This window comes from Pyxicephalus adspersus, chromosome 6 (assembly GCF_032062135.1).
Source record: "Pyxicephalus adspersus chromosome 6, UCB_Pads_2.0, whole genome shotgun sequence".
In the NCBI taxonomy this organism is placed as follows: domain Eukaryota; kingdom Metazoa; phylum Chordata; class Amphibia; order Anura; family Pyxicephalidae; genus Pyxicephalus; species Pyxicephalus adspersus.
The window spans coordinates 89,932,651-89,953,939 of NC_092863.1; the positions used below are offsets into that span (position 1 = coordinate 89,932,651).

The 21,289-nt window shown below is 39.2% G+C and overlaps 1 protein-coding gene across 3 annotated transcripts in view; it reads right to left on the minus strand.

Moving 5' to 3' along the window:
* The window catches only part of PDZD2 (PDZ domain containing 2), a 211,405-nt gene that overhangs the window by 155,040 nt on the left and 35,076 nt on the right, over positions 1-21,289 (minus strand). For all 3 annotated transcript variants that reach the window (XM_072416553.1, XM_072416552.1, XM_072416555.1), the window contains exon 2: positions 4,615-5,373. In XM_072416553.1, coding sequence (XP_072272654.1) covers positions 4,615-5,090 — 476 coding nt within the window. In that variant the 5' untranslated portion in view covers positions 5,091-5,373. The remainder of the gene's footprint in view (positions 1-4,614; positions 5,374-21,289) is intronic.

The following is a 21,289-nucleotide window of genomic DNA, read 5'->3' on the forward strand; positions in this document are numbered from 1 at the left end:
GACCCTTGTTCGGACATATTTCTGTAACTTACAGGTCTAAAATGTAAAAAAAAAAAATTTCATGAAAAACAGTGTAACGCTTTTGGTACAGAAATCTAGACATCAGTGAAACGCCCAGGAGGTTATTAATAATAATAATAAAATTCAGTACCTATGGCTAGAAAGTCACTCCAACAATGAGCTGTTAACTACTTTAGCAGCAAAGATATCAGGAGCTGCACTTTTTGCACCCAGCCCTTGTTAAAGCACCAAAATGTGAATGCCAGTTCTGCTGACCCCTCCACTCGGCCCTTGCGGAGAGATACCTAGAATAACGATTTTAGAAAATTCAAGGTAAAGGGTTTTGCAGCAAAGGTGTAATTGCATGGTCTGTAAAAGGCTAAACAAAGAATATAGTGAGTTTTACAGAAACCTGCACGGTGGCGTCCCACCAAAACATTCTCACTCCGTATTTGTTGATTGTGCTACCTCATTCTCCCAAATTGCTCTTTTTTCCTATCAGGATTCACATAAAAAGAAGACCAGCAAGGACCAGCAAGCATTCTTTTATTAAGAAAGTTAAAGAGCAATATACATATTCGACACAACCCCTTGAATGGTTTACATGGTTACCAAAGGCAGATTGTACTTAAGCAGGAGAATTTCACATCAGATCTTTCTATACACTTAAGACCAATAACATTCCACTGTTTCACCACCAGATGGCAGCAGCAGCCAACCTATTTCCAGGATGCTTTGCAAACTTTCTGCATAATTTACTTTATAATTTTCTTTTTTTTTAAGACATTTTTAAAACCAAAATTACATTACTCCCCTAGACACTACTATTTACTGACCCCAGAAACTTAATCATTGCACATTTACAAACTTTGCTCAGCATAATAATATTTTGCCACCTTGCAGTGCTGGGGTTGCAAGTTCAATTCCTGCCGGACACAGCCGGCCTGCAGAACAGAACTATGATGGGAATTGTAAGCTTCTTCTGGGATGGAAATGCCACGAATGCAATAATCTTACCTACAAAGCAATGTAGTACATGATATTGCCATTTAAATTACATCCATCAACAAAATAAATGTATTCATTGTTTCTTTAAAGTCAGTTTAAGCCAAATAGAATGATTATTGTAATGTATCCAGGTGGTAGCAATAATAAAAGTAATTTTATTTAGGGATATGTGGCAAAGGTTTAATATCCCCGTGCTGCCAGAGCCATATAGACTGCAACTCTGGGAGCTTAGTTGTGCTGGTGCTGTGTGTGGGAGGGCTTTGTAAGGATAAGTATGCACAAGTGTTATTTAATAACTCCTAAGCATTTAAATAGCTATTACAATCTAACTTTTAAAGTTGTCACCACTACAACAGCAGAAGGAAAATTCATTTATTTCAACTTTGAAACTTGTTCCTGTAAATATCTAAGACAAGGACCACACAAGGTTTGCAATCCTTCCTTAACTAATATTAAAAAAAAAATCACTGCATATACATAACACTATGAATTATATTAGGTTTGAAATACAGGATGGGTACTGATACATCAGTCTGTATTTCTTATAGTATACCTATTACCTGTGTGTGAATGATTGGGCTTAGTATACTTTCTGTGTCCTCTACATTGGGTTTTGAATGCTGAGTGACCCCATAGACACCAGAGATCTGGCACAAACACTTTTGATACCAGAAACCTCTGCCTGTGACTATCCCCCAACAATGGCCCGTGCGGCTCCATAAACACTGTCATTATACGGGTGCCACGTTTCAAGAGCCAGCTTTTGTGGTCGAGCAGGAACAAAATCTGTTTATAAAACACCGTGCTCAGGAAACTTCTCAGGGTCACACAGGACAAAACAGTACTGAGAACATTTGTAATTCCCATGATGGTTATCTGAACTGTTTACATGAAATTCAGCACCCTCACAGTGTGGAGGACAACAAAAAGCAGCTGATTTTCAAGCAGAACATCACCAAAACTTTCTCTTTCTTAGATTAGCAGAGATTGGTAAAACGCTATGTCAGGATTTTGTTAAAGTCTGTGCTCATTGGGTCTGTGCTTCCTTATTTCCTGTTCTGGTACTGCATTCCGTGTACTTTGTAGGTAATGTGTACTTTAAGTTACACATTTATGAAAACACATTTAATTTCTTTTTTAATTGAATATATAAGAACATAATTCTTCTTTTATATCTGCCAGGAATTCAGCTTTAAGACCTGCTGGATGCAGAGAGAACCCCTATCTAGAACACATTACTATATAATAAATCACAGAATATCGGTACCAATCTATCTTTAATGAACACACATTACTCTTTTAAGACCTTGACTTAATGTTCACTGAATTGCCAGTAACTCATTTATTTCCCAGGCTAGCAAATTATGGGCCTTTTTATTACCCAACATGTAGAGGAATAGACCCTCTATTGTCTGCATGTTATTATTCAGTTAGCGCGGTGGTATCCACTCTCTCCCTGCAGGCCGGTGGCCAGGCCAGAGCCGTGTGGCAAGTGCCCAAAAATTTTATGCAACATTAGTTCACTGTTCAGCTGTGAGCAGGTACATAGGCAGCTGCTATCTGCCTGTGATAGGGTGGTCATGGCATTCCTAGGGAGACCCAAAAAGCCACATTTCAACATGTCTTTAAAGAATATTCAGGGGCACCCACTCACGGTTTCTAAGCTTTAGCCAAGCAAAGTTATACGCCAGGGGTAGGCAAACTCTGAGCTTTAGGCTAGATACGGCCTAGTCAGTAGTCCGTTTCGGCCTAACGCCCCCCCCGGCCTAATCCCAGCCGACAGGGGTCGGCAACCCGCGGCTCTTAAACCTCCTTGTTATGCCTCTCTTCCCTATTTACCACAGCTGGCGTTAACACATCCGCCACTGGGGTAAGGGGACATTGCCTCTTCTCGGTATGCACTGCAGAGGAAGAGGATTTCCCTTCATGGGCGTTCCTGGTGGGGGGCAGAGCCATCAGCACGGGACTCAAGAGAGAGCCCGGCCTAGTGTGTCTTCTTGACCTCCTAAAATGGCCTAGTAGCCAAAAAAGTTTGCTGACCCCTGCTATACACAGTGGGTTGACCCAGTGCTGTATAGTAAAATGTAATATTAAAGAGCACATGTTAAATGACTTTTGCATAAATGTTTACATTCTTCCTGTCTACATAAAGTCAATACATTTTAATTTATTATGTCTTTTCTTTTTCATTAGCTCTGCTTTATGGTTGCGTTATTACTTAAGAGGAAGCCCAAAGGGTAAATATATATGTATATATATGTACTTCAACTCCCCCCATACCATACATAGGTAGGAAGAAAAGCATATATACTGGTTAAGTAAGTCAGTCAGAGAATTACCTGTCTAGACATTGGCCTTTAACTCCCATCACGTGTAATAGGACAACTCACCGCTCAATATAATTATTTTGTGTATATTGCCAAATGTAAGTGTATATATTGTTATGGCCATTTGTTTTTGTATAATATATTTGATAATAATGGACAAAAAAAACGTTATTTGTTTCTTGTTCTTTTCAACTTATATACATAAAGCAAAAGCAACACATGGGCTTTATTGCCCCCTTCTTCGAAGTTTACACTCCTCGGCTTATGCCGATTGCATGCAACAGCTCTAGAACAACCACCAAACACTAGTACAGTCACATGGGGAAACGTCCCTTGACTTGAAGATCACACAGTAAATCCTTTCCTGTGACTAGTAGTGGGGAAAAGCAGGAAAGGTAAATATGTGAAATTGAGGAGGTTAAAGTAAACATAAAAAAAAAAAAAAAAAAAAAAAAAAGGTAATTTTTATATTTTCTAATTTTACATACTTTCTTTTTAAGAATTGTGCTATTCTAGTTAGGTTGGATTCACAGCTCACCAATGCAATAGTTGTTTGTCAGGAAGTGAATTATTAATATTATTATTACACAGTATTTATATAGTGCCATCATATTACGCAGCGCTGTACTAAGTCGATAAGTCGTGTCACTAACTATCCCTCAAAGGAGCTCACAATCTAATGTCCCTACCAAGTGAATGGTTTTCAACAATTTGGCTGATTAACATTGGGCCTGATTTATTAAAGCACTTCAAGACAGAAGAAGAAAGCCCATCATGATTGAGCCTGGGTGATCCAGCAAACCTGAAATTTCTTAAAATAATTTGCTATTTTGGCAAGTGTTTTCAATCCTGAACCAGATCAATTTTTGGTTTTCTGGATCCTTAGCTGGTAAATAAGAACTATGCCGACCCATTCAAAATGAATTACATAGTAGCATTACATAGTAACTGGATTTGGTTCTTGTTTAAACTGTCATATGGTAGCCTGTAATAGGGATTCCAAAACGACTGCAGAAAAATACTTTACTCTATTTAGTCACCAAAGCTCTCTATTTCAAGCAACAACAAAAATACGGGACGACAAGCATGTACAAATGTAAATTAAAATAAAAAGTTATTTTCAGGTGTTACAATATATAAAATGTATAAATACATGTCACATGGTTCCATGAAGTCATAAAATAAACCACATCAAGTATGTTGCGATTGTCCTATCTTTGTACAGACATCTAGAATCAATCAGACACATTTTGCAACATATCAATTAAAAGAGGTTTACCTGGCACCCGAAACATCTACGCCAACCATAAGTTGTCCATTCAATGAAAGGACCTCATCTCGCAGTTTTATTTTACCACACTTAGCGGCTGGACTCTGCTTCTTCAAATCTGTTATCCATATACATCCAACATCAAGCACAGGTCCGTTCTGTACTTTCCTCTTTTTACCGCCGCGTCGTTTTTCACCATAATGCCCAAAAATGGGAATATTTCCAAAATTTAGGCCCAGAACAAGGTCATCATCTCCATCCCTGGTGAGGTACACTGTGCAGATTTCGATGTCTACTGCAACCGGGTGGCAGCTTGCCGCCACTTCTTCCAAAGAGAAGTTTAATTGAATGTATTCCTTGAGTTTCTGAATAGCAGCAAGACACAAGGTTGCTTCGGGTTCGGCACAGTCCACCTGTGGGTTGTCCTGCAGCCATTGGTGAAGAAGAGAGAGATGAAGTACAGCATTCTCCTGAGTGATGGGCATTATGAAATGCCAAGAGCAATACCATCATGTGAAATATTTGCTCTACATTGGCAGTGGCACACTTTCCTTTATAAGCAAATGATAACATCAATCCATAGGAACCAAGAAAATATACAAATTAAGGCTCAGATGATTTGACATCTTGACACATGACAGTAGTTAATAAAGCTACCAGCAGTATGTGAGGAAGTAGCCGTGAGTAATCCTTTTGTTGTGTCACAAAGTTCCAGAATCGGAGTTTCCAAAGAAGAAAACGATTATGGCATTGTCAGCATAATTCTACCTGCAAAACAATAAAAATGATTATGGCATGTGTAACTTTTAGAAACAATAAACAAGCTTAGTTGAAGCATTAATAAACCTCAAGCCAACTTCAGTTGGTAAATGCCCTAAAAAAGTCACTACACCTAAATGACGACTGAATACCAAAGAAGGTGGTTGAACATGTACGCTCATACAAACTGTCCCCAAATACAAACTGCTATGCTTACTGGGAAAAAGGGGCTGGAGAGGCGATTTGCAGATTGTTTCAGTGCTGGTGAATCAGAGAAAAGACCTTCTATAGAATTTTCCCTTTGTGCAATTACATTCTTTTTCTTCTCTCATGAAAACTACAACAGCAGGATCTCTGTACTTCATTCCCAGGTCAAAATATCTACGGTATATTAGATAATCATTAAGATGTGGCCCAACTCTCTCAAGTGCATTTCATTTAATTTTATATGATGGAGAATGCAATGGGAAACGTTAGAATAGAAGGTGGATTACAGTGTGTACACATTAAATGTTGTCTCCTTAAAAAAGGGACGCTGGCACTCCATGGTACAATATCACAAAGATTGTTCAACTGAAGTTCCAAAGCATAAACCAACAGGACATTATACACACTCTCAGATCTCCTTTCCCCAGGAAGATATGAGTTCTAAGCCTCTGATATGTCACATGCTATGGGATTCCAGTGTATCATCTATTTGATGAAGGAACCTGGAGAATATTATATAATGGCACTAGACCTTAAAAGTGGGGAAAAAATGGTGGCTCTGCCTGGCCCATTAGGAATCCTGAATTGTTGTATTATAATAGGAGCACTGGACCTGGGCCACTGGGTACTTTTGAACACCTGCTAATTGAAGACGGAAACAAATTAAGTACCTGTATTTTAATCCTGCCAGAAAAAGGACAGGAGCACTGAGGAAATAAGCAGAATTGCAGAACTAAATCTCCTTACATCTCACTTTCATGTAAAATGAGACTAAAGAAATTAAATGCTGCAATGCATATCCCCTAAGTCTTTTAACTGCGATGAGAATAGTAAAGCATAGACTGCTAAAGTTCCCCCCGAGAACACCATCCATATATTGGGTGGTAGAATTTATTCTGGAGTCCCTATAAAGTATACTGTACAATATTTGTAACAGTAAAACATCTGTTTCAGGGTCTTGGAAACAATCAATGAATCATTTTCACTGGGGCATGCACAGGGTTTTGGCCTAGAGGATGCCAAGTGGTTTGTTTACCAAAATGAACAGGCTCTATAATGACAAATTAAACTATATGAGCATTACATAGACCTCCCACTGTATAAGCTCTGCGCTGTGGAAATAAAGATGGTTTAACCAGGGGAATGAGTGGTGTATTTTGGTGAACATATTCCTGTTCTAAAGTATATAGATTTTTTTTAAATTACCCATTAAAGTGAGCACTTATTGGCTCGGTGCAATTCCTCTGCCCCTCCTATTAGATAAGAGTTCATTAAGCTGACCCACACACTTGAATAGGAGGGAAAATGAAGTAAAGCATCGCCATACATATAAAAGATATACCGTATTTGCCGGCGTACAAGACGACTTTTTAACCCCGAAAAATCTATGACAAAGTCAGGGGTCGTCTTGTACGCCGGGTACCAGTACTTACCTGCAGCGTCCGGTGTCCCCGCGAGTCCCCTCTCTGGTCTGGCATCCCTGCGAGTCCTCCTGTGCCTCCTGTCTTCCTGCTTTTCAGCTTACATGAGTCCTCCTGGGCAGGCTCGCGTTGCTTCACAGCAGGACTCGTGTAAGCTGAAAAGCAGGACGTGAGCCTGGATTGGCTCTCCAGTGGAGAGCCTGGATTGGCTCTCCAGTGGAGAGCCTGGATTGGCTCTCCAGTGGAGAGCCTGGATTGGCTCTTCACTGGAACACGCCCATTCATTAAAGGAACGTGCCCATTCATTGCTTAGAACTAGTAGTGTACAGTTCTTTCTGCCTCTCAGTTCTCTCACAATAGCGAGATCTGACAGGCAGAAGGAACAGTACAATACTGGGCATATAACACGACCCCCAAATGATTGGTTAGAGTGGGGGGTCGTCTTATACGCCCAGTCGCCTTATACACCGGAAAATACGGTAAAAAATTTTAACCACATAAAACTACTTTAACAACATCCTTTTACAGATCCTTTATGCCTGACCATTTAACACATTGTACAACATTCTGAAATAACTGATAGTTACATAGTAGGTCGGGTTGAAAAAAAAGACATAGGTCTATCAAGTTCAACATATATTAAAACATAAAAGACATAGGTGGTCCAGAGGAAGGCAAAAAACCCTGGTATACAATTTACTTAAATAAGGGGAAAAAATTCCTTCCTGATTCCATGAGGCATTGGGATGTTCCCTGGATCAACAGTCACTGTTATTTTTACTTTAAAGCCTTAATACCGTTATATTCTGTGCTTCCAAAAAAAAGCATACAGCTTTTTCTTAAAAGAATCTATAATAGTTGCTGAAACTACTTCCTGAGGGAGCTGATTCCACATTTTTACAGACCTTACAGTGAAGAATCCCTTCCTTATAAGAATCCCTTGCCCTCTTGTTCTTTGTAATGATCTCAACGTGAATAATGGGGAAGAGAGTTCTCTATATGGAACGTTTATACATTTAAATTAAATGTAAATGAAAAATCACACATCTGCTTTGAGGTTCAGAAGATCCCAATGGACGTTAGCTGGCATTCCAGCTCCTATGTCAATGTCCCAGTGGATAAGAAGCTTCTTATGTCCTATACCATATCATGAAAAATACATGTTCAACCTTTTCCAAGTACATTGTTAATATGGGGAACTTGTTTTCTGGATGGGTGTTAGAGGTAACATTAAAGTTTGTATGAGCAAAACACATCTCTCCAATACATGCACATTTCTCCATATTTTGTCTGCTTTAAAGCCTTGCAGAAAAACACCCAACAGAAAGCTGTTAACCTCATACCTTCTCGAGCTCTGTCCCTGTTGCACTAAAATCCCAATCACCATTATCAGCCCTGCCCAGCTTTGTCAACTGCAGAACATTTTCCCACATTTATGGAGATGAGTAATGGGGAATATGTTCCACAGCATCAACACCCTTCCGTCTCAGGGTAACAAAGCTGCTCCTCCATTGATAAAGTACCATAAGGGATCATTGTCGCCGCAGGACAGGAAGGATCACCAAGTAAATAGAAAAGAAGAATAGAAGAAATAAGGAGATTAAGTAATGCAGTCACTTCATCCAAGAACGGGTAAACTGCAGTATACAACATGTTTATCCCTCTGAGATTAGATACATTTTAAGATATTTAATACCTAAATAAGGACTATGCTCTGTCCCATGGGTCCTTCAAAATAATATGGGCATAGACCCAAAGTACTGCAAGGCTATCTCATCACGGGAGCCCTGGGATAGAGGAAAGGACACCGGACACCCAAATGCGAACATATAATTTTTGGTGGGCTTGGCATTCAATCCCAGACAATTTTTTCTTTTAAGATTCAAAGGCTCTGGTTAACCTAAATCTTTCATTTCCCTATTTTATACTGTGTACAAAGTTGCCGGGATACATCTCTTTTTTTGACAATCGGAAACCACAAAATGTATTACGAGAAGACTAGGATGGAGAATGAGGAAATTATGGTACACAAGCTGCCACGTGTTCCGAGTTATTGTTCTGCTTTAACCCATGCATGTGACCATAATTACAGAGTGCAGAAATGTTAATAGAAATGGGTAGAAATTAGCTAAAAAGTATTATCAATGAATAGGTTTTATCCCAAAACTGATAGTTACGGAGGGCTGGTGGAATAAAGTTGTCACTTTAGAGTAGATGTAAATTCCAATAATGCCCCATACCTAGACGTCTATGCTATGATCCATCTTTTAAATGTCTTTTCAATATCCTGACATTACATAAGAATGTTTGTTACAGCACATTAGATTACATTTCTTGTACTGTTTTGGTCCGCTGCATGTTTGGTTTTTCTCCATTATTGTGCCTTGGCAGCCCATGCAACATTTGTTACTATGTGACACAACACGCATACAGGGACAAGTGTAAAGTATGCATTTTTCTAGAACAAGTGTACACAATGCATTTGTGTAAATCTAGGTAATGTACACATGATTTGATTTGGGCTACATAATTGTTGCCTAAGAAAAATCATGGCGATCATCTCAAGAAAAAATCTAGTGCATGTACAGTGGTTCTCCAATGCCATTTAGCAATTTTCCATGGTGGATCACTGAATGACCAACTGGGAAGGACTGATCCTATAGAGAGGAACAATGTGGGGTGTCTCCAATTCATCCTCCACCCTACAGCACTCAATCATTTTACTGTAAATAGGAGCGAAAGATACTTACTCTCTGGAATGGTCATCTCGTCCTATTCAGCTTGCTCCTACTTTCTGCTCATTTAAAAGAACACTAAAAACCCATTTTTTCAAATTTCTTCTGTCTTTTGAAACCATCACTACTTCCCACCACTACATATCTCCCATAATATTGTGTGATACTTCCTCCACCTACTAGATTGTAAGCTCTTCGGGGGAGGGTCTTCTCCTCCTGTATCACTGTCTGTATCTGTCATTTGCAACCCCTATTTAATGCACAGAGCTGCGTAATATGTTGGCGCTATATAAATCCTGTTTAATAATATTATTAATCATTTTATTAGTGCCTAAGATTTTATGTTTGTACACAGCTTAAACCAGACCTACTGAAGACAACGACTAATCTCTGTACATTTGTTGCCTTAACCAACTGACATTAATAAAACTTTGCTTTTTTGCATATCCCTGTTGCTGATGTCCTGCATTCTTTTTTGCAACCACTTCTGGTTCACTTGCGATGACTGCATTGCATAATGACAACAATTAACTGTGGTTGAGTAATGTGTGTTAAAAACTTGAAGTCTCTATCAAAAGCCGATGTGACGGGGGGGCATAAGGGATTCCCGGACCATGGACCTTCATAGCAGGATCATCTGGTATTTTAATGAAAGAAATAATATTTACTGGTGGTGTTTAACAGAAGGATCTATAAAGTTTAAAGGAGCCTTTTCTCCCTGGGGACTCCTCCAAATAGTTTGCATGTTTTGAAAAACCCCTGCTAAAACGGCAGGAGGATGGGAGGACAATGGTCACATTGTGGCGTACATTGTGGCATACACAAGTGTCAAGACTATGGACTTTGTAAAGCGATGTGTAATGTCGGCACTATATAAATACACGTTAATAACAATAATACACTGGTGGTTGATGAAAAAAAAAAAATGCCCTCCTTACAGATTGCCTAAAGAGCTTTGGTGTCATGCTGCTGACTCTGCCAAGTTGTACAGGCCCCGTAATGCAAAAAGTCCCCATTAAATAGGAGGTCAATCAGCCAAAGCTCGAAGAATCACAATCAACTTCTGGAGGATTACTAGTTGAGAATGTATGGTCTATAGTCTTTATTGGCCATCTTCAGTTAGGGTCCCTCCAGAATTACCTAAGGGTTCCTAAAGCTGTGGTTGTTTGATCTCCTTTAGTGTTCTCCCTAGAAATTGTTTTTAGGCAGGTGGGAAAAAGCGGGTGTTCAAAAAGTGGGCACTGGTGTTCCCAGTTGATGTTCCCATAGGAGTCCAGTAACCCCTAAAATTCTGCCATTTTTCTACTGCTCCCTATACTTTGTTACGACTTTCTAATACTTACACCTTTAGTATGGCCCATTTTTCTATCATCTTTGTATTATGGCCTAACTATCCAGTGCCCCTGAATTGTGACCAAACCTTTCAGTAACCACCTTGAACACAGGTGGGTGGTTAATGAAAGTGCTGGGTGGTGTGCCCAGAAAGAAGAAGCTGTGGAGAACACATCTTATCCCATTGGATGGTGCCTGCATAGTCTTGGGATCAAGACCACTTGGCTCCGCCAGCTGCATGAAACCAAAAAATTAAAAGTAAACCAGTGGAGTAAATAAAACTTTAGTTGTTAGTTTACAAAAAGAACACTAAGCACAGGACCTCAAATTGAGAAACAATCAATAGTATTCAGCAGAAGAAAAAATTACACAAATAATCTTTAATGTCACTTTCTGTCAAATAATGACAGTCCAGCCTCCTTTTCGGACATCCATGCCAAAACACCAAGTGCCATTAATATCCCTTTTACATAATGTGTAATGTTCTTATCCTGGTGAGAAATATGATTATTCTCTAACACAGGACTCATTTTGTTGTCAGAGGGTTAACCTACACGGAAGAAGCTTCTAGCGCGTAAACCACTTATCTTGGCTGAAAGCATTATTATGAATAATCCAAAAGCCTTAGTTACCATCATCAGCATTACAACAAAAAGAGCTAATGACATTACCACTATGAGGCCACGGGGTTTTCGGGAATTACCGCGCTACTACATGAAATGGATATTTACGACGGGTTAGGTTTCCAAGATCTTGTCAAAGGGAACTCCATTCTGTCTGTGTCTCTCCATAAACTTCTCACTCTTTTCCATTCACTAGTAAAATGGTCCCTAGAGGGGTTTGATCAGCATCAAGAAATGTGCATACTGATTAACATTGTTAAACCCTTTCACAACCAGACATAAGTCGTGCCCAGTAGGATGATCCTAATGCAGCGGGTCTACAAAGAGCAAGAAATGTAAAAAAGAGATAACTTACGGCCTCACTAACTCCCCCTGCAGCCAGTGCTTTGCACTTTTCACCGATACTCTGAATTGGGGTGGTAGACATCATCTTTTACAATGCAGGGCAACAGGTACTGCACTGTAGGGAATGACGTCAAAGCCGGTGACTAAGTGCTATGAAGAATAGGCTGAAGAATGACCAGTTGCACAAAGGATGTGCAGTAGCAATGAGGAAATTAAGTAAATGTCCTTAGACCAGACCCATGAAATAATTTTCAGGTCCTTAGGGTACCCCTTTCATAATTATTATATCCACAGCTCACCGTATATTAGTGTGAGGGTCAGTGGAAGAATACCTCCTCCATTACTGGTCATTGTCAGGAAAGTCATCATTACAGATTGCCGAAAAGATAATTGGCGTCACCTAAATCTACCTGAGAGGCACAATTTCCTCATTGCTCAAAGAACACCGTGCAACCTCTGGAGGAACCCTATGGTTCCACAGAGCCTTGGTTGAGAAACGCCACCCTACACCTATCATTATATTTAAACTGTATTTGTATGGCTCCAACATATTTTACAACACTGTAAATGACCATTTAACCCTTACAGCGGTTGGATCGCGAGACCCACTTCAAGGCTCATGCTGCTCAAACATACAACGTATCTTTTAATACCCAGATAAATTTAAAGTTCCTGTAAATCCTTTACTTAGATGCTATTACTTTGCATTTATTATTAGAAGTAAACAGGATTTATAAAGTGCCAACATATTATGCAGCGCTGTACAATAAATAGGGGTTGCAAATGACAGACTAAAACAGACAGTGATACAGGAGGAGAGGACCCTGCCCCGAAGAGCTTACAATCTAGTAGGTGGGGGAGTTGCATAGTTCTAACGGACAGGAGACACCAGAGTGATGCCTTTTATCAGAGATGTCTTGTCCAAACAGAAGGATTGGCGCAGGTCATTGACAGAATTTTTTTGGTTATTAAACCAGTTCTTTTTCTGTTTCAATACAAACCAGCTTTATGCGCTCATGTATGGATATTAGACGGGTAGCTTGTATGGAATAATAGAAAATGTAGTGATGTCAAATGCCTTCCCAAAAGAGACGTTGGCATTTACAAATCTCCAACAGCAGGTGAAGTGTCTGGCTGAGCCATCACAGAAGTTGTTACTCCAATAGCCCAAGCTTTCTCACTTTCTATTACAAATTAGGGCAGCAGTTTTACATAGGAGGGGTTAAGATAGATATGTGAACTTTTTACTAGAGTTCAGTTTAAATGTATTGCAAAAAGTACCAAAATTGTGATGTCCATCTCCTATCACCTTATGTGCAGCAGACTGGAGGTGGTCAGGACATCAGACAATCAGACTTGACCACATAGCATAACGCTGCCATATAACAATAAAAAGGTTCTATAGAAAGAAAAAACCTTATCATTGTGTTGCTGCTCTGTTCAATCACCGGCGTACAAAGGACCTAACATCAGGTTGTATTACTGTGTAGTGTTTCTCAACCTTTTTAATATGGGGGAACCCTAGGAATAAAAATTAGATCTTCAGGGAACCTCTGCTAGAATTACTATTTCCTCTGCCCACAGCATATTAGTGTGGTGATCAGTAGGAGGAATTCCTCCTACATTGCTGGCCAGTTAGAAGAATGTCCCCCTTAAAGATCATTGTTGCCGGTTAAACTTAAGCTACATACACAAGTTCAATTTTTCTCGCCCGATAATCGTCTCAGGGCAGATATCGGGCGAGAATCTGGCGTGTGTACAGCCGGCGTCGTTCATCGTCCATAGATCCTTCCTGGCGGATCCATGGACGATAAACGACAAGCGATCCTAATGCAAGGGAAGGGGGAGAGCGCGCAGCAGGGTGCCACCCAGTCGCTCTCCCCCTCCCCTCTCCATAGAGCACAATGGTGCTGTATGTACAGCACTCATTCATGCATCATGCGGTTCTTATCGTTGGAAAGGATCGTGATAGATATTTTCCAACTACAAGAATTGCACGTGTGTATGCGACTTTACCTGAGAGGCACAAATTGTTCAACAAACCCCTAGCAACCTCTGGAGGAACCCTGGTCGAGAAAAACTGCTGTAGTTAGTAGGGAATCTTGCAGGGGTTTCCTGATTTACAAAACAGAATTAAATACTTTACCTATGTTCATAAATATGTTTATTTGTAATATTTAGCTATTTTGCGCCCCCATATTAGTTTTAGTGCAGTAATGCATATCCTTTAGAAGCTATAGCAATTTTTTTAAATAAGCATCAGGCTCTCTTTTAGCCATGTGTGTTTATTCTTGGCAGTGAACCATCAACCCAAAATTGAAACTTTTTAGTCTTTTCACCATTTAGGAATCCATAGAAAAAAACATTTTGCAATGACGTCACCCGTGGTGTAAATGGTAAACACTGCTAAATGGCTTCGTTACAAATCTCTGCAGCGGAGGGGTTCACACAGCGTACACAGCGTGTAATCAACATAATAACACCCTGGATGTAGGAAATGACAAGGCTTGGACGTTTGTCCTACAAACTGCTTATTTCATTGCAATTGTAGCCGTCTGGCTCCGAAACCAACTTCAAATGATGCGGCTGCAGATTTATATGTATAGAGGAATATTTGAACCAACAGCAGTCTAAATCATCTCTGAAGTCTCCATGAATTATACTGTATGTCTTCTGGATGTTGAACAACAACAAAGCTACTATAAAAAAAAAAAAAAAAAAAAAACACCTAACAATGTTTTTATTTTTAACGGAAACTGAACCGGGGTCACTGGGACTGGAAGCTACAGTTATAAAAAAAAAATGTAGCTCTCTAAAAGGATTTTGCAGTGGTTTCCCTCTAGGAAAGATTTTCTCTATGTTCCTTTCCCTACAAAAGCTGGTCCGAACCACCAGATATCCCCATTGCTAGAATGCAATAAAGGGGTTTACCCTTCTCTGCTTTCTCCAAATCTTTAAGAAAAACAATATTAAAAAAAAAAAATATTTTCCCTTTCTTGTTCAAAGCTCTGGTTACTGGATTGAGACTTAGTCCAGCTATCCTATGATATACTGAGCCCTTTTGGATACCTGACCCCCAACATGCTTCCTGTCTTTCCATCTGCCCCGACCTTGGACTGTCCAGACCTTGACCCACGCTTCTTGCCAGCCCTGACCTCAGTTCACTTCACCCTTGTCTCTCGCCAGCATCCTAACCCGTAATTGATCTTTGGCTGTCCCTGCACACTCTGCCTGAAGGGGACAGCCTGGAAACCATGACCTGGTGTTCTCACAGCAAATGAGTCTGGTGACCACCATGGTTATCAGCCCATTACCCATCGTGGGGTGTTCTAGTGAAGACAGGGAGACAAGCCCCAGGTAATCAATCCAACATCACCTGCTGAGGGCGCAGCCCTAATCATTACAGTAGGTGAAGACCATATTGCAGAGCACCACAACATACATTATCTGCAATATGGTGACAAGAAAAAAAAATAAGGTCAAATTTTTGTGCTGTTGTCGGTGTTCCAATGCAGTACATGTTACTCAATATTATGTTCAGTAATGCATCAAAAGGCACAAAGTTACATAAATTGGTGAAATAAAAATGTCAATCAAGCCCAACTAAAAGACTAAAATAACTAAAAAGAACTTGGTCCCCAGAACCGTAACTACACATTTAGTCCAGAGAATTTCCTTTCTGAAACTAAAAGGCAAATGTATAACCATTACACAAACTACAATGTGATTTCTTAAATAATATATAAAGCCAGTTAGATGTTGGGCATTTGGAAAACACTCCAGCAGTCCACAAACACATACATAATATTAAAAAAAAATGGAAAAAACAGCTTCTCCTGGCCAAGACTAACAAACACTTAAAGGTTCTCGACCTATATCTATAACATTCTCTTTATCGTTTGGCTCTTGGGGGCCAGGAATCCCCAGATCTATCTGCTGTGGCCACTGTAAAGCCAAAAAATGTCTTGGTTTCGAATTAACTACCTATAAAACAGAAAAGCCAATAAAAAAGGGTGTCCTTTAAGAAAATTACCCATTCATCACCGTTTATGGGGGCAGAGATAAAAAAAAACACTAAAGGACCCTGTGAAGAACACCAAACCTGTCCAACACGTGCAAGGAGCTGGGATATGATGCAGCCTACAGATGACTACCCAAAAAAAGAAGGAAAAAAAAAAAAACGTTTTAATTATTATAAACATAAGCTATTCTGAACGATAAAATCTGAACTATTTATAAACTTATAATATAGTTTTTTTTTTTTGGAGTATCATACATATAGCTTTTTCATATACAAAGTATTTATATATGGGGCATACAATTAGTTAGGGAAGCCTAATAAGGTGCTTTTACTGGATTCCAATGATATTCAATTAGCCCTAATTATGTACAGCGCTGTGTAATATGTTGGCGCTATATAAATCCTGTTTATTAAAAATAATAATAATCTAGTTATTAAGGCCCCTGGAATAACCCTGAGAAGTGTCTTGGAAATGACTGTTCAGGCCTTTGGATATCACTGTGCTACTAAACCGCACAATCCACAAATGAACACAGACGTTTCTGGGTACAAGCCAACTTGCCAGTAAAGATTAATTAAAAGCATGGTGATGCTTGTCAGCAAAAAAAAAAAATAAAAAAAAACATCACAGCACAAGTGACAAGCAACGGAAAAGAATCTTGTTCTCTCTTATTTAATCTGGATGATAAATAACTGCTGGAGCTCAACAAATGGACAATTTTTAATATTTAAATAATAGATCAATAAAATCTTCTAAAATTGTACACTGACTATATATTATCTAAAACGTGGAAACAGCAGACTGCTATGTCAACAACAAGGGTAGCTCAAAGTTTCCTATTTTTATTCTCCCCCAATGCTTACTAAACCCAAATAAAACCCAGAATTGAGGGTTGAGATTGAAAATGGCTGTAGCAGCTCTTTATAACACCAGATTATTGAATTAACCTTTTTTTAAAGCACCAACATAATATGCAGTCCTGAAATTATATATACAAATAAAACCTCATACAATGTATATAACGAAAATACATTACAGCAAGTATAAAATATATAATAACACATTATTCCAAGGCCCCAAAAAGCATATACCTAATATCCGGCCAAGGCGTTACTCTTGAATTTCCAAAGCTATTGGTATTTTTGGTCCCCCGCCACACCACCTCAGATTCAGAACCAATAACTAGATATATGCCCTTTCCATTCATTGGATTTCAGCTCTTTCAAACATGGAAGCTCAGTATCATATGTGCACACTACCGAGGACAGGCTACCCAAGAACAACCACTTTTCCAGATTGATATTGAACCATCATGCATTCTGATATTTTCATTGTTTCATCATTCATCATTTGCATAAATCTGCCCAAGGGCCTGCCAACTGCTTGGAGTAGAGGCAGGGTGCTGGGATTTTTACAGGAACTTATTCTGTTGGCTATCACGCCAGCCATGATCGGCCACCTTCCAATCCCTGTTCTTGCTAAACCTATGGCTAGACCTAGGGGTTGCATGAAGTAGCACAGACCCAGTGAAGCAGTGATTCTTGACCTTTTTTTACATGGAAAAACCCTTGAAATAATTTTTGGGTCTTTGGGTAACCCCTACTATAATTACAATATTCACGGCACACAGTGTATCTCCTACATCGCTGGCCAGGGGGAAGAATGTCACCCTTACAGATAGCCAAAATATTAGTGTCAATTAAACTGACCTGAGAGTCACAAACTGCTCATTGCTCAAGGAAGCCTGAAGAACTTCTGGAAGAACCCTTGTTGAGACAATGCATTAAAGGCATAAAATTCATCACAGTTAACCCTAGTTAACCCTAGCTAGCCCCAGTGCCAAGCACACAGACACACATTACATGCTTTAGTGTGGGCAGATGAGTATATTAAATATGTAATGAAAACAAAAAAAAAGTTTTATTAAAACGTAATTGGCATGTTAATGAAAAAGGACAGAAGAAACCAAGGAAGGAGACATTTAAGCTTCAGTGTTTTCCCCAGCCCCTTTTAGCCGGGTAAACTACCCGACACTTTTTAACAACCACCTAGCTGTTTTTGGGTGGTTACTGAAACATTGGATCCCAATACAGAGGCTGCCACCCACCTACAGCTTCTTTCCACCCAGCTTAAAAACAATTTGGGGGAGAATACCAAGCTTTAACCCCTTTCAGGTTGTTCGCAGATAGCAGATGGACAAAACAAGGCTGAATTTCTGCAAAAGATACACAGCCAAAAATTAAACCCGTCAGGGGTTCAGGTTTTGGGCTAGAGATACACTTTAACAACATATATGCATATAAAACAAATTCTTTCCATTCACCATTTCATACTGTACATAGGTTCCACAAGCCACTCTCATGCCATTTATTGTGTTTGTTGTATGATGCATTTAATTGGACCTTACACATCGTTAAAGAATTCAGTCCACCCCAAAGAAAGTAAATACAAGCCACATGTTACAGCCACAATGAATCTGGCTTCATTCCAATGATATTAATGAATGAAGTTCCTCCTAGGTCAGAGGAGATTGGACATATTTAAATGGCAGTGATTTGGGGACACGATTTCATCATTCACGGTTTCTCATTAAGATTCTGGAAGAGGTCCAACAATGAAGTATTGGAAATCATAGACTGAAGAATACAGCAAAATGCTGACAAAATGACTTGTGAGATTAGAGTCTTACTAAAGTTATAGCAGCTTCTATTGTTCTGCAAAATACATATCAGAGCGGGTGCCATCGAGCTGAAGAGTGCAACCAAAATGTCAAGATGGTATTGGAGGTCCAAGAAACTTTTAGTTACACTCTATTTAGAAACAAATCATTTCTAGGTCAAATACATGCTGCTTTTTAGGAAACTAGTAACTTTGCTTAGTATAGTTCAGAATTGCTCTGAAAAAAAAAGCAATAAAAATGAAAACACACCTTTAAAATAAAGTAACATAGCCCATCTTCTTTACCACTACTTAAGGTAATGGTGTACAGGGTGCCAAATCTTCTTTTTTTCTTTTGCATTTTTCCCAGATTTTTTTTTTTTTCAGCCAGGTACTTAACATACAACAATATTTAGTGTTCCTAGCTGTTTGAGCCATGGCTATCCAGTAATTTTTAAAATTGTGGCCACTTTCTACTGCCCACCAATATATTGTTCCAACTTTGTAATGCCCACTACCTTCATTTACATCATTTTTCCATCGTATTTCTATTATGCCCCAACTGTGGAGTGCCCTTATATTGTGACCCAGTTTCCTATTATCATATAGAGTAATCTAGTGTAATAATTTTACCTAAGCAGTTGCCTGATGAGAGATGCGTGGCAACTAAAAAATGCAATATCCTCTACCAACAACTAGGTAACCCTTCGGCCTGCCCGACTAGATGGATATTACTAGTACTAAAGTACTAGTTGAGTAGGTTGCCTTTGAATTATACAATATACGTATACACAGAGATTGTACAGTTTGATCTTTTTAATCCATTTGAACTTTTAACCCAAGGTTATCCATAAATCTTACTGATTGTTTCCCAGTAATCAATGGGATTCTGAGTTGTCAATAACAGATGGAAATAAGGAGAAGCAAACTGGCAATTGTCTTCAAAGAGGAAACTATTATATACAGATCTCCTGCCCTGCCAGGCACAGCTGTGCAAACCTCAGAAATGGGTAAAACCTGGGTAAAATCCTTCCGTAAAGCCGGAGAAAAAAATAAACAACAACAAAATCACACAAAAGACAAAAAAGTTTGCCATTTTCGTCATCATGATTCTACGTGCAGAGTAAACCACTTGTGTGTGAATACCAATCTCTTGGCCAATTCGGAGGAAAACTGTCTAGTCTTCAACCTTTCTGACATCACCGCTCAAGGAGATTTAATAGTCAATTAGGTTAATTGCTTGCAGAAGTGATATCACAAAGGAAGCATTTTGAATACATTAGTAAATTGCTCTCAGTCCATTGCTGCATTCTTTGCTGGTAAAATTCAGTAAGTAACCATTACAAAGTCACTACAGTCATAGCAAATATTACAACGTCAATTAGTGTGTTCATTCACGGATTTTCCTGTTCTAACTGTGGTCCATTTCCATTGTATTACTTTAAAAAAAAATAATATTCTGCAGTCACATTTAGACCAGCATGAAATTTAACTTTTGAGACAGTTTGGTGACCCATCAGTGTCTGCCCACTCTGCCAGGGTTTTATACTTATCAAGTCACTTTTTTGTGGTCACCCAGCTAAAGTAAACCAAGCCTGTTGAAGATCCAATGGTGGCTGGTGTTGGTGATTAGGCCAAGGGAGGTGATTATATCATTGCACTGCCCCATTTCACCCCACTTGACAGTGTGGCACCAACAGTCCCAACCCATTATTAGCGAGTGCTTCTGCAGTGCAATGAGGTAGAAGGGAGTTGGGCTAGGCAAGTATACCTACCCAGGGGCTAAGCCCAGACGATATCATCTAACACTATCCTAAGACTAATAAATGTATATGTATATAATGTGTAGGTTGCAGTCCACAACTAAGGCTACATACACATGTCAGATGACGGTCATCGGATTATCCCTTCAGGGCTAGTATCAGACGAGAATCTGACGTGTCAGCTGATGTCAGCAGCCATCGGACGTCGTTCATGGATCCCCCCTGGCCCCGAACAAGCGCAATGAAAGGGAGAGTTTAGCAAAGTGCTGCCCGTTCTCCACCCTCTCCATAGAGCAGAACCGGGCAGTATATGTACAGCGCTTGTTCATGCATCTTTCAGTCTTTTGTCGTTGGAAAGGATCTTTCACGATCAAAGTCTAACGTGTACACAACCTTATTTTTTTTTTGTTTTGTTTTAGGAAAGGCAAAAACTACCATAGTTAAATTAAGCCAATATAATTTATAGATACAAGCAAGAAAATCTGGTCACATAAATCATAGCTTCCAACTGGAGGGGCTGTCCTACTTTAAAAATAATCCTCTCTTTCCTCATCAGTTGTCCCACTTTTTTGTATAGGGAACTAACCTCTTATCCATTTCTTGAACTATTCTTATTTAAAATATATAACTAAAAAAAGTAACGCTGAAACATTTAGGTTTATTTTAAAAAAAAATGTGTGTATTAAAGTTGAAGTAAAATGCCAACTAAACAATATAAAAGAGGTTATTTATAGCAGAAAACATATATCAATATCTGCACCTCCAGAGTGAAGTCCAAATAGACTCTACAGCCTTTTGACCAGCTGCAAACTATCAAAA